The sequence below is a fragment of the Lactuca saligna genome, chromosome 1 (assembly GCF_052625555.1).
Source record: "Lactuca saligna cultivar CGN05327 chromosome 1, ASM5262555v1, whole genome shotgun sequence".
NCBI classification, from domain to species: Eukaryota; Viridiplantae; Streptophyta; class Magnoliopsida; order Asterales; family Asteraceae; genus Lactuca; species Lactuca saligna.
In genome coordinates this window covers 170625116-170643190 of record NC_136417.1, presented here as the reverse complement: position 1 = coordinate 170643190, position 18075 = coordinate 170625116, and the positions used below count along the sequence as shown (strand labels likewise).

The 18075-nt window shown below is 33.1% G+C and overlaps 1 protein-coding gene and 1 long non-coding RNA gene across 2 annotated transcripts; one reads left to right on the top strand and one right to left on the bottom strand.

Annotated features, from left to right (window-relative positions):
• Nucleotides 1-8398: 8398 nt before the first annotated feature.
• LOC145046041 (uncharacterized) lies at nucleotides 8399-9798 on the bottom strand. The gene is made up of 2 exons (XR_013681940.1): nucleotides 9655-9798; nucleotides 8399-9560 (listed from the first exon to the last, which is right to left on the bottom strand). It is a non-coding gene; the product is annotated as an uncharacterized LOC145046041 (long non-coding RNA).
• Nucleotides 9799-11247: 1449 nt separating this feature from the next.
• Nucleotides 11248-14013, top strand: LOC145001410 (germacrene A hydroxylase-like). Its single transcript, XM_078960786.1, has 2 exons — nucleotides 11248-12147; nucleotides 13388-14013. Exons 1-2 carry the CDS (start codon nucleotides 11251-11253, stop codon nucleotides 14000-14002), a joined length of 1512 nt encoding a protein of 503 aa, XP_078816912.1. The 5' UTR covers nucleotides 11248-11250; the 3' UTR covers nucleotides 14003-14013.
• The last annotated feature ends 4062 nt before the right edge of the window (nucleotides 14014-18075 follow it).

Below are 18075 nucleotides of genomic sequence, written 5' to 3'. Positions count from 1 at the left end.
AGGTTTAGAATTGATGATTCCACTCTAACTTCTTTTTCCCTAATGGGATATGAGCTTAAAGAAGAATCAGTTATTCGATTACCTTTTCAGTCTTAATTATACACGAGATGGTGATTGTGAAACCATGTATGAATTCTAATATGAACTTCAGGACGGAGAACTACCTAGGTCTACGAGTAATCACATCGTCATGTGAACAAACTTAGAACCCATTACGAATCCTGTAAACCGATCGCCCTACAGTCTAAACACCTAAGGAGATACAAGAACAGCCCGGACAACTTAACGAACTACACAAAAATAGAATTAGAAGACTAGGCTTCTCACCCTGGAGAACTCCAGTCTTATTCTCCCAAAGATCGACGGATTGCATCGTATGTGCCTCGGATATCGAGGACTCCGTCAAGATTTTTCATTAGAAATCGTTATCTCTGCCTCGCATAGATGAAATGGTTGAGCAAACACAAGGAAAGAATTACTTTCAGAAATGGATCGGAGATCCGAATATCACCAGTTTGAGTGTTAGGGAAGGATGTCCGGAAGACTATCCTCCGAACTCGATGCGGACACTTTAAGTCCGTAGTGATACCCTTCGGATAGGACCAACGCACCCATAGCTTTCATGAGCTAAAATGAGTAGGGTACGTCTTTCTTAATTGGATCAGTTCATCATTTCTCCATGTAATGACTTACTTATCGACCCTCGTGGTAAGAATGAACCTCTGGAAACATTACCTTCGGAGATACTTTTTGCAAAGTTCTATGAACTCGAGTTTTGGAATTGAAGAGTCAAAATTTCCTAAAGACACACTATTAGTGATGTGGAAATTCTTGATTACTCTGGCAATTATCCGAAATCGTTGAGAGTTTGTCAACACCGGAGACACCGACAGAAATTCGCCAAATTCAAGGTCTTACAAACCTATTGTCGTAGTTCATCCATAACTCCTCGTAAATCACAGAAACCCTTTCGACTCTGACCCATCAAGGGGTGGCCCTTGACTGGGAAGTTAAACAAGAAAAAGAAACCTTGGAGATTCCAAGTGAGTGACCGAGTTCTTTAGGAGAACTCACTCTGGGAATGGCTTAATACACTTCGTATCGCGTGGAAAGCTAAATCCAATATGGCTACGACCTCCGAGATTCTTATCAGAATCGGTCCTGTGCCTCGCACAAACTAGACTTACTCCGCGAACTCAATAGCATACATTCTACTCTTCGCGTCTCGATCGTGAGACCGTACCTTTCCGTTAGGACTCTTGTAAGTCCACTCGTCGAGATCCACGCCTTCGTATTTGAACCGTAGTGACCCTCGACCGAGAGGTCAAGTGGAAGAAGCAACATCACCGCCCGTTACTGAAGGTTTGTTGGGATACCAACCGAGGACCTGATTTCACTTAGGAGCACGAGAACAAATCGATTAGAAAGTTTCCTCCTCATGACACGATCATTCGTACCTACTTCCTTGTCTAAACTCTAATTTCGGGACGAAATTCCCTTTAACGGGGGGATGATGTGACAACCCGAAAATTTCTAGCTTGCATTCTTCATTTCTTATCAATAATAAACTCGATTTGCTATCTTGTAGTACCATTTAGGGTCTATTGGAGCGTTCTAAACATGTTATAATCAAGGTTGGAGTGTGGAAATGGGTTAACTCAAAGTGTAGGAATCAAAAGGAGGCCAAACACTCCAACACGTGGAGTGTGCGGCCACACACATGTGTTTGTGGCCTCACACCCTTCCCAACCGCACACTCCACCTATATATACCACACTTAGTCATTTTTGAACACTTCTTTCGCTTCTTCAAGCATAGAACTTGAAAATCCTCTCAAGTATCATCCATTCTCCTTTAAGATCTTCATAAAAGGTACCAAGAACACTAAGAACACCATTTGGCCGCACACATGGCCACACACACCATCTGGCCGCACACATGGCCGCACACATGTGCTGGCAGCACACCTGGCCGCACACACACATATAGTGTGTATTTTGGCCATACACTCCTTTGTAAAGCCTTATACCCCTTCATACAATCATATATGGTTCTAACACTTCAATATAAGTGTTTACTAGTCCCTAAGGTGGTCCCAATTCATTAATTAGTTGTTCATAACACTAATTATATTCATATATGTGTCAATATATGCTAAATAGGATTCGCGTGTGTACTCAAGTCACCACTTGATACTTAGCAATTGATCCAACATTTTCATCAGAACCACTCACTACAGGTGAGTTCATACCCCTTAATCAATGTTTTAACTATTTTCAAATGATATATGGGGGGATACAAGTAGAATAATGCTAGTTATTATATCAATCACATGTGATTAATAAGCAGCATTCAAATGATTGGCTACTCATTAGCCATTCTACTAAATAGTTTCCTTCAAATGTCTTTCATAAACACTTTATGTGTTTAAAACTCCTTATTTCTCTGTACATTTTACTCTGTATATTACTTTTCAAACTTATTTACAATTGTGTTTCAAACAAATGTTTCTTTATACTAAACTGCTTTATCAAACCCATGCCTTCAAAACCATTTTATAGATCGACACCAAGTCGGTCTTTTCTTAGAAAATATTTATGTTCAAAGGTTTTACAAATTTTATTTTATGCTTTTAAATTATAAATTTCATGCCTCTATATGTATAGTTATATAAGAAATGTTTAAAAGACTTAGGAAGGCTATCCACTCTATTTCCTTTTCGCGCTTGAGATGTGGTCTGGTGGGATATCGGGTACCCGTCCGAAGGTCGTTTAAACATTAGTTATATATCACATGTACATATATAGTCATAAAGGTCCTTCCAGTTCATCAAATGCCCTGGGTGACAAAGGGTATACATCCATGTTCATACGTACCAGTTAGATTACTAGTAAACTACCATATGGGTAGTTTAGGAAGATACTAGAACTATTACTAGAACGCGATACCATACAATGAGTCAGTTCATTCATGAGTCAATACTTGCTAGAACATTTCAGTACATTACTATACTTGCTAGATAGAGAGCACGTACACTACAGCTAGAACATTACAGTACATTACTATACTATTACATAGATAAGTTTACATGGTCACACTTACATGAGTACAATTACATGGTCACACTTACAAGAGTACAATTACATGGTCACACTTACATGAGTATAATTACATGGTCACACTTACATGAGTACAATTACATGATCACACTTACACGAGTACACTTACATATACATAGAACATATGTTAGTATGTGCTATAGCATGGAACCAGTTCAGGATCTAACTATACCGATGAATCACAACGCAATTGTGATCGTTATATCGAGTATACATGATCCTAGTAATGTGGATGCTCACGGCTTGCAGATATGCAGGGTTCGTGGGTAGGTCCCAAAATCCCTTTGATAGGGGAGCGTACAGCCTGGGATCTAGACATCACATTATACCTTATCCCTCAAATAAGGCAGCTGGGTACCGATGTAGTTAATTATTACAATTGCTACAGTACTTACAAGATTACCTTAGACTTAAGGTAATTGGTACGGTTGTAGTTCGACACTACACCATAGTACTATTTCGTTTTCCCATTTACATTCACTTCGTGAACATTCACACGACGCACGGTAATGTAGAAACTATATTTTTGGTTAATGATAGTCATACCTGTGAAAATACATACTCTTACAAGAGACACACGCACAGAAACTAGATGCCTTGGTAGAAGGTTACATTCAGAGTAGGTAGTCTTGGTAGAAGACTCCATTTGTTACTAATAGGAATCATAGGGATTTCTAGGGCTTTTCAAACGTTTACAGTTGTTTTACAAACATTTTCATATATACAGTTCATTTACATTTTCAATACTTACAGTTCGTATACATACAAATACTTACATTTCAAATACATACAAGTATTTACATACAAATTAAGACACTAAATTACATATGATCTCACCAGCTTCAAGTTGATACTCTCTTTCAAAATTACTTGTATCCTCAGGTCATCATAGACAGGTACCAATGCAAGGATTAAGGAAGATGGATTCAAGACTCATCTTTCATTTTGATTTATTCATTAGTGTCTATTATACATATCATAATACACTTGTATTAAAATTATATTATTAATGCAATGGATGATGTTGTTGCTTGTTTACTACTTTTCATTGTTGTGATACTGTACATGACGTCCTCCGCCCCAGAACGTTTCCTCCGTTCAATGGTTTTGGGGCGTGACACTTTCCAAACGTACTATACATACTAGTGATGATCATGGTTTTGCATGCATACAAAGATTTATGATTCAATCAAACAATGCACAACACATTTAATGAGATTCAGTAACAAAATACATATGTTAGAAAATAATGGATTTTCTTGAAAACATACAAACATTTTACAGATTCATCAATAGATTGTCAGATTTTCAGTACAAAAACATGCATATGAACTCACCAGCTGTATGCTGATACTCTTTCAAAACTGCTTGTATTCTCAGGAAAATATTAGACAGGTACCTCCTGGAGTTTTTGAGAAGACGGAGCGTATAGAGTGATGTCTTTTCTTTTGATTATACTTTTGATTTTATAAAGTCAAGAACTAAACAGATGTAATTTCCTTTTTATATATATTCAATGTAGTGGTTATGTTTACTTTGATTACTGTAATGAAATGGTTGTGATACTATACATGACTTCATCTACCCCTTAACGTTTCCGCTATTCCGGTTTAGGGTTTCACTTTGCCAGGTTTACTCGCCGAATCCAGAGCTCTTGACTCGTCGAGTAGGTGGTTGAATCTCGCTTCCAAGGCAAACTGCTACTTGACGAGTCTGGGGCTTCCAACTCGTTGAGTAGCCTTTCAAACAATAATAATTTGTAAATAAATGTGTACCAGAGTCCGTGCGTTGCATCTAAGCCCAAAATAGCATTATAAGTCATAAATTTCCCAACTTTATGACTTTGCATGGCTAGAAGTCCATAATACCAACAAACCCTAACTTTTTAATCCATTAGGACATCCTAGCACATGCGTGGGGAAGAACTAAGAACCAATAAATATTTTTATGCTTCAGGACATCTCAAAATGTCTAAAATGACGGCTTATTTGGGCTAGAGCATTCCATACTCATAAATGTCAAGATTTGGGACCAAAATGATTTAAGACTCAAGAGCTAACAATATCTAAAGAAACGCAAGCTAAGTTTAGAACTTTATACCTCCTGGAGGTTGCTAGATAAATGAGGATTCCAGATCCAATGCTTCTTCAAGCTTCCAAAGTGATTCCACTTCCCTCCTTCTCCTTTAAGGTTACCAAAATGCACACCAAAGGTCAAGAATGCTCAAACAAGGAACTAGGGTTTTCTAAGGTCGAGTGAAGTGATGGAGAGTGATGAGATAAAAAGATGGAGGCCATAAAGATGTCTAAATAGGGTCCAAACCCGAAAAATTAGGGTTTTAGATCTTGCCACGTACGCCCAAAATATGTGGCCCACGCCTATTATTTACAAATTGCTACTATGGGCCATTTTGCAAAAATTATCACACACAATGACTAATATGCAATAATCTTCATACCTAGGGTTAAAATTTAGAAGTACCTCAACATCAGGATGTTACATAATGAATCCAAATGTCCATAACTGAAAAATGAAGTACAAGAGTAAAAGAAAATTCTTTGATGATATAAGCGTGAAGAAGCGTGGGATCAAGCTTAAGAGCATTATCATACTCCTTAATCACATGTTTGTGAAGCTACAATTGACTATAATAGTACGCACAATTACTAGAAAAAAAATTCAATCAACCGAAAACAACACATCTGAACCAAGAACGTGAACTTCAAATATAATCAAACAAATTTTAGGGTTAAAATTCAGAGCTCCAAAATCGAATTCAACGATTCATTTAAAATTTCACCCATGTATGTACAACTAACAACGACTGAAGATTAAATATGAAGACGATTGATGCAAGATTCTTTTTTTCAAGTAAACTTTAAAATAAAAAATAAAAAAACCTATGCATTTGATTGATGCATTGTTTTTTATCCTCCTCCACTTTTGATATCAACATTATTCCCACACAATTCTCCTTGAATCTGTATACTTGCACAAACAAAATCTCAAAATCAACATAATTCAAGCAGAATCACCAGTTTAAACTTTAATTAAAGAGGGAATGAGGGGTTGGGATCGATTGGAGAGGTTGAGAAAAAAGGGAGATAACCTGCAATCTATCTCCAAGAGAGAAGAGGTTGTGGTGGGTGTCGATCGATTCTGTGAATCAATTATGATCTCGACACAAGGAAGAGCAATTGAAAGCGAGGTAAAAAAGAAAGAAGGATGCTCAGTTCGTTGGTTCGCTCCCTACAATTGAGTTCCTTGTTTAAGTTGATTATGTGTGTGTGTGTGTGTATATATATATATATATATATATATATATATATATATATATATAAATTTTTGAATAATTTTCTTAATAATTAATGGTCCCCGATTAACCCCCGCTTAGCCGATTAATCCCTAGACTCCAGTCCACCGACTAGCTAACGTCTAACGTTTGCTACAACCTTGATATATATATATATATATATATATATATATATATATATATATATATATATATGTGTGTGTGTGTGTGTGTGTGTGTGTGTCTATATATATATATATATATATATATATATATATATATATGGGACAGTTCACTTGAGATTAAAAAAAAATAGAGATCTTCATATTCAACTTTAGCCACATATTTCTCATTTGCCGCTCTAATGTTCCGGCATACCGGCAACAACAGAGTATGTCTAATCATAAATGATTATATGGCACAGATGTTTTAATCATATAACATTATACATGTTTATATGTATATGCATAATCATAAATGATTATACATATGTCTGTTCACAGATTGAGTAATCATAAATGATTATGACAGTTAGTTGTAGAAAAGGTAGTGGTGAAAGAGGTGGCGGTGATATAAGTAACGGAGGTGACAGTGGTGGGGTCGGTTGGTGTCAGAGATGGTGGTAGTGGTGGTGGCAACGGCGGTTATGGTGGTGAAATGGTGGCGGAGGAGAAATAAATGGGCGGCGCTATGTGATTATACTACGCCTGCCACGCCGGATTGCCGGAGGGTTAAAACGGCAGATGTGAAATACGTGGCTGAAGTTGAATCTAACGATCTCTATTTTATTTTTAATCTCAACAGAACCTACCTCTCTCTCTCTCTCTCTCTATATATATATATATATATTTATATATATATATATATATATATATATATATATATATATATATATATATATATATATATATATATATATATGGTAAAGTGAATATACCTAACAACCTTATATAAGCTTAGGTACCTAACTCCATAATATTACATCGGTTTGTATCATATTTACATTATAATTGCCTAAGGTTCTTAAACTTTAACCTCATAACTTGATTACTTCCAAAATCTTTGGACTTTCACCAATATCTTTCTTTTACATCACGTATTTCTATGGAATACCACCTTATGGGCTTCATATCCTACCGCTACATATGAAAGGATGTAGGAGAAATATAATGATGAATTTCCAAAAAAAATTTAAAGTAAAACAAGTTTAGGGATGAAGTTTAAGAACCTTGGATGATTGTAATGAAAATTTAATGCAAAATGACGTAGTTTGATGAGGTTAGATACCTAAGCTTATATAAGGTTGTTAGGTATATTCACTTTACCCATATATATATATATATATATATATATATATATATATATATATATATAGGGGATGATCAAATGAGAACACCTAAAAGATTGAGAACGCGAGAACAATTCTGAACCAATCATTATATAAGGGCATATAAGTAATTATGTATTTTATTTTAATTATAGTAAAATACAATTAAATGACACTTTCCAACAATTTAGGGATACCAAAATTCAAATCACACTTACCTAATAAAAGAATTCGTTGACTTCTTTTTATCTTAATTAAAGATTAAAAAATTATTTTTATCATATTTTCTCTCAAAATTAAAAACTCAAAAAAAATTAATTTACTATTCATCCTATTTATTCTATATAAATAAAAAACATTCTATTAATCAAAAATAAATATACAAAAGATGAAAAATTATCAATTTAGTATATTTTTTTATTTTATTTTATCAACCATTTTTATACTCATAAACGAATAATTATTAAATTTTCTAATTTTATTTTATCTACCATTTTTATATTCATAAATAAATAAATCAAAATTGTATTCCTATATTTATACGTTTATATTCATAATGGATTAAAACTGATATTATTACAAATTGTATTCATAAATGATTAAACAACTTTAGATGTATAATTGATTCTTTTGACTAATATAGAACTATATTCATATAACTAAAATCTAAAATGAATCATACATTTATATTTACAAATATGAAAAAAGTTGGAAAAAAAAGGAACAAAAGTTGCTAAGAATCAGAAAAGGTAATAAATTGATATATTCATGAATTTTTATGTCTTCGATGTATATGATCTTCCTCCTCTTTATCTCTATCGACGTTATTTCCTCCTCCTGCTTCGCGCACACACACCTATGCACTATCATAATCTCTTTTTTCAATGGTTTTCATCATGCTGGCAGCATCGTGTAAGGTAGTTGTAGGTCAAAAAAATTACAAAGATAGAATAAAACACATTTACCCATTAAAATCATCAATTGTAATCGCCAATGATTATGAGAAACCAAACAATTACATAATAAAAACAATGCTAAACATATCAAAGATACCAATGATTATGAGAATTGCAGCAACATTTTAGGCCATCATTAAATTAAATTGAAAGGCATAGATCATGGTGGAAAAGGACTCATGTAGAAGTGAGTGAACTAAATCAATTTCTGGTTGATACAAATATATACACTTTAGCTAATAAATACCACTTAGTGAGAATCACTTGTTAGTGTATTTTATTCATTAACGAATAAAACTTGTATTAAAAAATGATTATCATTTTGGAGGAGAAAAAGTATGAAAGTAGAATCATTCTATGTATTCATATACACCAATTTTATTCTTAAATGATTAATTTTTTTAGTTAAATGATTTATTCCTACAAACTGAAAATTATAAACTTCACTAGGTCGTTTTAATGTGGCCCAAATCATCGAGAAATCAAAGCGGAACACAAGACTATTCACAGATGAAAATAGAAGGGTTGAAAGACTTACCAGAATATAGAGTTTATCCTGCTTGAATCCGAGAACAAGAAATCTGAAGAACTCTCAAAACCCTCATAGTCAACTCAAAACTTTCTCTGGCATCTCTCTGATTCCCCGTGCCCTCTGTCTAATAATTGTGCATAGTTGATGATGAAAAATTTAAAATAAAGGAATCCCTAATCGTACCCATCACTATCATCATGACATGCCGGCAACCTTCACCCTTCGTCACCAAGAAACCACCATCAACAGATCCTCCATCACCGGCCTTTATCATGACAGCAACATTCAAGCAAAATCGAGACCATACCTTCAAAATTGAAATCAATTTGCAGGTCTACAATCTCCAAAGACAATCAATAAATTAAAATCGACTTACACGACACCGATTAGAGATTAAGTTGCAAAAGGCTAATTGGAAATTAACTTACAATTCTTGAAATCGAGCTACAGGATTTGTAGATGCGGTGAAAGGTGAGACGATGGTTACGACTCATAGGAATTAGGGTTAAAATGTTTGAATCAGAGAGAGAAGAAGGAAATGTAGGGATAGAGAGATTTAAGGAACCTGATAAAAATAGTTTAGACATTGATGACTAAAATACCCTTTTAGTCAATTAAATATTTACGATTTCATCCCATGAGTTTTAGAAGTTATATAAATGACAAATTGATATTAGCTTTAGATCTTAATTAATGAAAGGTCTAGATCTGTTCTCGCATTCTCAACCTTTTAGGTGTTCACATTTGATCCTACTCCTATATATATATATATATATATATATATATATATATATATATATATATATATATATATATATATATATACATATATGGGTTAGGTTATTTTGTTTTCACTATCTATTGTGTGCATGTATGATTGATTCTGGACGAATCATTTTGGTTATTTTAAGAAAGTAATTAATGCATATTAGATGTTGAAGATATAATGAATATTAATTACATTTTGAACATTTAATATGCATTAATTACTTTCTTAAAATAACTAAAATGATTGGTCCAGAATCAATTATACATGCACACAATAGATAGTGAAAACATTTGAACCTAACTCATATATATATATATATATATATATATATATATATATATATATATATATATATATATATATATATATATATATATATATATATATATATATATATATATATATATATATATATATATACTTGCCATATAAAAGGAATCGTTATGTTTGTTTTTATTTAGTGAAATTAAATTTTGTGGGATTGTTATTTTAGTTCTTTAATTAGGACTATATAGATATTTTTCACATACAATTTATTGTAGAAAAATAAAATATCTTTCTGTTTAGATAAATATCAAAATTAAAAAAGGAAAAAAAAAACAAAATAGGATCGATTTATCATTATCTTATATATAAGTAAAAGGATAAATTGAAAGAAAAATTTATTTAAAAATATATTTAAAATATGATAAAACAATTAATATGTTAATGTTTGTCGTTTTAAGCTCATGGGATTTTAGTCTTAAGATTCTATGCAATAGTACGATTATCCTCACATATAATAATATTTTATTTTGGATTTATAATTTAATATAAAAAAATTATACGTAATAAATAAGTAGAGAAGCCCCGATCATAATAATTTAAAAATCTTCTTTTAAATCTAATGTTGGTTTTTCTCCAACAAGGTGGAGTTATATTCTTTTATGCGGATCAAGTACACCAACAACCACTATATATATATATATATATATATATATATATATATATATATATATATATATATATATATATATATATATATATATATATATATATATATATATATATGTTATAAACTTCTAATGGTCAAGCTGTGTCTTAATCGTATGAGATACCGCATCTCTGTTATGTACCTTTATTCTCTTATTTTTGAAATAAAATTTGCTGTTAATGTATTACTTGATAATTTCATTTCCATTTTTATAGTCAACTCATATTACCTTTATAAGAAACCCTTAGATGCGCTCTCTAACAAGCACTTCACCAACCTAAAATGGAACTCCAGATCTCCTTTTCTCTCCTTTTCTTTGTTGCTTCCATATTCTTCTTATTCTTTAAATCGCATAGAAGCTCCAACTCCCTTAATACAACGACAAAGCTTCCACCGCAGCCATGGAAGCTCCCTCTAATCGGACACATGCATCATCTCACTGGCGCACTCCCACACCGAGCTTTAGCAAACTTAGCCGAAAAACTAGGACCAGTCTTTCGTCTTCAACTCGGTGAAGTCTCCGCTGTTGTAATCTCGTCATCCCATTTGGCCAAAGAAGTCATGAAAACTCATGATCTCTCTTTCGCAGACAGACCCAAACTTCTAAGTGCCGAAATCGTTGCATACAACTACAAAGATATTGCATTCGCTCCCTATGGAGAATACTGGAGGCAGATTCGGAAGATATGCACCTTGGAGCTTTTGAGTGTAAAAAAGGTCCAGTCTTTTCGATCTATTCGTGAACAAGAGTCGTGGAACCTCATTGAATCCATGGCTATGGCTATGCAGACATCAAAAATAATCAATCTTTCTGAGAAGACTTTCACGCTGTTAAATAGCATCATATATAGGGTTGCGGTTGGGAGCAGATGCAATGATCAGGAAACCCTTACAGCGTTGCTTGAAGAGGTTATAGTTTTATCCGGTGGTTTTGATGTGGCTGATATATTTCCTTCTGTGAAAGTATTGCATGTAGTTTCCGGGGTGAGGAGCAAGTTAGTGAAGTTACACATGAAGATCGATCAGATTCTTGACAACATCGTAGCCGAGCACCAAGAACGTCGTAAAGGTGGACACATCATTGACAATGAAGATCTGGTTGATGTTCTATTGAGGCTTAAAGATGACGGGGGTCTTCAGTTTCCGTTAACTTCTGACAACGTCAAAGCAGTAATCTTGGTTAGTATTTGGTTAGTATTTTGTTACGTATATGCGAAATAATCATTTCTTTCTTAATTTTTTTTTTGGAAAAATGACTTATGAGACCAACCAAGTTTCTAAACCATTCAAAAAACCCCAAGCATGTTTTGTCTGTTCAAATAAACCCAACGAACTTAACATTTGGTCTAAAAAAAACCTAACTAGGTTATACTTTCCTGAATGTCAAATAAGAGAAACAGATGACGTGGCTTATTACCGTATCGGGAAAATGACTTGTTAAATCAACGAAGTTTCCAAAACGTTGAAAAAATTTCAATCATTTTTTGACTGTTTAAAAAAACGCAATGAACTTAAACAAAAGAAAATTGAGATTTTTTGAACAGTTTGGAATTTTGTTGGATTTTTTAGATAAAATGTTAAGTTCATTAAATTTTTTTGAAAAGACAAAATATGATTAAGGTTTTTTGAATTATTTGGAAACTTCATTAAGTTTTAAAATCATTTTCCCTTTTTTTTTTTCTTGAATGACACTTCTTTCTTAATATAGCAAGTGTAAGTTTTAAAATTAAAATTAAATATTATTAATGCTTAGACTTTGCAAACATGACCTGTTTAAATATTAAATGAGTCATTATTGTGTTCTATCCTGTCATATATCCAATTTGATTTCTCGCCGAGTATGGAAGATAAATGAAAAAAATGAAAAAATGAAAGTAAAGTCTTGATCCGTTTAATTTTTCTTTTAATTTTTGTTGTGTCAACCCATTCAATTAAACATATTGAAATCTCTTAACCAAACTCTTTTGATAATTCTAATTCATGTCTCAGTTCTGATTCAAATTATCAAATCTTGTTAGTTTCTGGCTTTTTGCCATCTTTATTGATGCTATATCATTATACATAAATGATTATATCCCATTAGTTTTTATACATGCATCAAGCTTTAGCGGTACATGAATTTTTCAACCGTTATTAAATACGGGCCGAATCATGTATAATGAATATGGAATAAACATTTGAAGGTATTACTCGATATTTTATATACATGAAATCAAGTAGAATGTACCCAACAATAACTACTTATGTTGAATAAACTGCATGCAAAGGTAAATGCAAGCCGTATTGTGTATATGACACTTTTAAACAAATATGGTTAATTTATTCTTGTGAAGTGCGTACATTGTTTATTCTTTTAATTGGACGCCAATTTTCAAAACATAAGTTTTTGCAACTCAAAGTTTTTTTTTTAATGGTACAGGACATGTTCGCCGGAGGCACACATACTTCTGCAGTAACGATTCAATGGGCAATGTCAGAATTAATGAAAAATCCACAGGTGATGAAAAAAGTGCAAGCAGAACTGAGACATGTACTCAAGGGAAAGAACAAGATTTGTGAGTCTGATATTCAAGAACTTAACTACTTAAAACTAGTGATTAAGGAAACATTAAGGTTGCACCCACCTCTTCCATTGTTACTCCCTAGAGAGTCCCGAGTAGAGTGTGAGATTGGTGGATACCACATTCCAGCCAATACGAAAGTTATGATCAATGTGTGGAAAATAGGATGTGATCCAGACTACTGGATTGATCCAAAAAGTTTCATACCTGAAAGATTTAGCGATATTCCGATCAACATGTCAGGAACAGATTTTGAGTTTCTCCCATTTGGGGCTGGAAGAAGAATGTGTCCTGGGATGAATTTGGGGTTGATCAACGTGGAGCTACCTCTTGCTATGCTACTCCACCACTTTAATTGGGAACTCCCGGATGGAATAAGATCTGAAGACCTTGATATGAGTGAGACTTTTGGAGCATCTCTAAAGCGAAAACATGAGTTGCTTTTAGTACCAAGTGCTTGTACTACAAACTAATGCATGTGTAATTCCATTTTGATTGCTTTCTCTTTATATGTTTTATAATGATATATGTGCTTTAAACAGTATTTAATAAATTACCATTAACTTAACGAATCCTTATTTCCAAGAAGCTAACACTATCCACTACAAGAAACAACAGGGATTTCCTACTAATGTTTCCGAGGAATAAGAATTCTTCGGTATCATAGAAACTTGCTTTCCTTGAAAATACCTTTAGAACTTCCTATACTTTTCCTATGAAATTTATAAACACTTAACTTGCCTAGTTCTTGTTAGTATATATATATATATATATATATATATATATATATATATATATATATATATATATATATATATAGGGTTAGGTTCATTTGAGACCACCTATATTTTGTGAGACCGTGAGACACATTTTTTTGTGCTAGTATTTCCCATCTGTATCAGATTAGGTTTCCATTGTATGACACAAGGCATTCTGCAACACAAAAACAAGATACTTATATTACTACTTGTATATCACTGCCAAATAATTATAAAATTAAAAAAAATAGGGAGAGAGAGTTGCCTGTGCATCTTCAATCATTGAATTTGCATCATCAAGGATGATAATCTTAAAAGGTGGGCAAGGATAACCATAACACCTGCATCACAATATTAATCAAATTGTGGCTATGATATGATAGAATAAAAGTCAAATAAAACTCATATGAGAGGGGTACTCAGAAAGTAATAAAAGAAGGTAAACTATATTTGAGTTACACCTTGTATACCATTGATGCCTAGAACCAACAACAACTGCAACAAAATTCTTAATTTTAGATATTGTATACATTGATTCCACAGTCATCACTATCATTCAGCTCAAGAACCCTGCATTTGTACAATTCCTGACTGCAAAATCAAATAAACAGCACTAAATGACAATTAACAATACCTAAAATTCCCAAACAGATCTTATTAAATTTAAGGTGGATTTTTTCATGACATTCTTTTACTAATGTTCATCAGTCAAACTAGCTAACAAGAAAATTACCAGAAAGAAACTAAAACAAACAAACAAAAAAAGTTCAAATATATAGTGCTGCTTAACAATGGCGAGGGCAGTGGTAGTTTTGCCGGTTCCTGGTATGTCATTAAAAAGCTTGTGTGGACACTGCACCAACAAATCAACTCAACTCAATAATAGAGATCATGAAAAATCTTGGATTTTTAGTTTCAACAGCGCAATAGATGAGAAAACTAATATCAATTTCGAGTTGAAAGGACCATGTTTGAAAGTCATGGATAGACAGATCGAAAATTCTCTCGAAATTGAAATAGAAAACACTAAAAATATTTTTTGAATAATACAATCGGCTTTTACATTTACAGTCTTGAGCGTCTTGGTGAGGACTCGGAACGTCTTGATGAGCAACATCTTTGACTCGCCTGGGTCGGCTTGAATACTGATTTTACACGCATACATACAACAAAACATAAATCAGCTGATAGGAAACAAAAAACAAAGAGAGATAGTTGTTATTTCTCTCCCTAAGGTCGAGATCTCTTCAGCAATGGCGGCCTCCCCTCTCACACTCTAATTTTCCCACACTTTTGTTTCTGTTTGAGGAGGAAAAGTAGTGAATATGAATAGGTTAAGTTCTAATTATATAACGTAATAGGGAATCGGCTGTTTTGGGGGAAAAAATCCCACACGAGATCATTAATGTGGGAGGTTTTGAAGTTGGGGAAGAGATCTGAAGATGAAGATGAGATATGTGTTTGTTTTGTATGCCTGATAAAAAAAGACATTTAACAGAGATGAGAAAGACGCGGGAAAACAAAGAAAGTATTCCTGCTAAATATTTTACTTTTTATTTATGCATTCTATTTTTTAAGGGTATTTTTTTTTATTTATATGCATTATATTTTCTAAAGGTATTTTTATCTCTCTATCAATTTTTATAAATTATTATTAAGTTTAACATACCAAAAATATGAGTAAATAATTTGTTTTATTATTAAAACTAAATCGAAATAATAAATAGTAACAAGTTGTTTAATTATCTTATTTATGTTAATTGATTAATCATGTTCTTTTATCATCATATTTAATCCAATAATAATGATAATAATAATTTATTTTACTACCTAATTTGTTATATTACTTGATTTATTGTTCGTTTTAACATTACAAGAATATTAATCTAACTTAGGAAATAATATATTTTTATTACTGACAAGCACTCGATCCTATTTTTTAATAGGAATATTGTATTAGGTATGTTACATATGCCTTTGGATGCATTGGTTGTCCTACATGCATGCTACTAATATATACTGCGTGTAATGACAGATGGATCGTAGTTACTGGATGTATGGAATTAAACGTTCAGGCGATGAATATTTGGCATGTTTGAGTGGTTTTCTTAAAGTTGCAGAGGAGAATCGGGTGAATAAAGGAGAAAACTACATATGGTGTCCTTGTGTAGATTGTCAGAATTGTTGTATGTACACTGATTCTGCTAAAACAGAAGAGCATTTGATAATTCGTGGGTTTATGAGAGATTATACATGTTGGTCACGACATGGTGAGATATTGGTTGATCATAATGTAGCCCCTTTAGAGTATAATGATGATATTGATGATACAAACGATAACAACTATGATAACATATCGGGAGTGTTACATGATTGTGAAGACAATGTTGCTGAAGATGATTATGAAAAATTTCAACAATTATTTGATGAATCAGAAAAACCGTTATACACTGGGTGTACAAAATTTACCAAACTATCCGCTGTGTTGAAATTGATTAACTTAAAAGAAAACAATGGTTGGAGTGATACAAGCTTCACAAGACCTGTAAAGATTTTGCATGAGATGCTTCCGGATGATAACGAGCCACCTGTGTCCACATACCAAGCAGAAAAATTGATGTGTCCAATGGGAATGGAAATTGAAAGAATACATGCTTGCCCAAATGATTGTATGTTGTATCGAAACGAATATGCAGATCTACATAGTTGTATTACATATGGTACATCATGATACAAAAGGAAAAATCCTACAGAAGAAAACAATAAAATGAGAGCGAGTGGACCGCCTGCTAATGTCTTATGGTATTTGCCTATCATTCCAAGATTTAAAATGGTTATTTGCAAACGCTAAAGATGCAAACTTAATGTGATGGCATGCAGAGCGTACAATAGACAAAAAAAATAAGGCATGTTGCAGATTCTCCTCAATGGAGAAATATCAATTCTAATTTTGAAGAGTTTGGTCAGGATATTAGAAATATTAGGTTTGGACTTAGTTCTGACGGCATTAATCCATTTGGAAGCTTAAGCAGTCGCCATAGTACATGGCCAGTTCTTCTTTGCATCTACAATCATCCGCCTTGGTTATGCATGAAAAGAAGATACATCATGATTTCGTTACTAATTCAAGGTCCAAAACAACCGGGAAGTGATATCGATGTTTATTTAGCTCCATTAATTGAGGACATGAAAAAAATTGTGGAGTCCGGGTGTCGAAGTGTATGATGCATATAGTGTGGAAAATTTCCAACTTCGGGCCATGATTTATTGCACGATAAATGATTTTCCAGCATATGGGAATTTGTCTGGATATAGCACAAAAGGAGCAAATGCATGTCCAATTTGTGAAGATGACACACAGTTGTTATGGTTTTCAAATTCCAAGAAAAATGTATATATGGATCATCAAAGATATCTTCCAAAAAATCACCCATATCGCAAGAAAAAAAGGTGTTCAATGGTAAAACCGAGGAGAGGACAGCAAGGAAACCATTACGAGGAGAAACTGTATTTTCTCATGTTGAAAATCTAAACGTTACATTTGGAAAATTCAAAGGTAATGGCAAAGAAAAACGTAAACGTAAACGTACTGGTACAACTCCTCCCAAAATTATTTGGAAGAAAAGATCTATATTTTGGGAGTTACCATACTGGAAACACTTGCAGGTTCACCATTGTCTTGACATTATGCATATTGAAAAAAATGTTTGTGAAAGCTTGATAGCCTTATTGTTGAACATCAAGGGAAAGTCAAAAGACGGGATTAATGTTCGAGAAGACATGATTGA

Bases quoted from the DNA above. Each gene is read 5' to 3' on its own strand.
- LOC145001410 (XM_078960786.1), top strand. From the start codon at position 11,251: ATGGAACTCCAGATCTCCTTTTCTCTCCTTTTCTTTGTTGCTTCCATA. The intron at 12,148-13,387 runs GTTAGTATTTGG...TTAATGGTACAG, and splicing joins ACGTCAAAGCAGTAATCTTG to GACATGTTCGCCGGAGGCAC.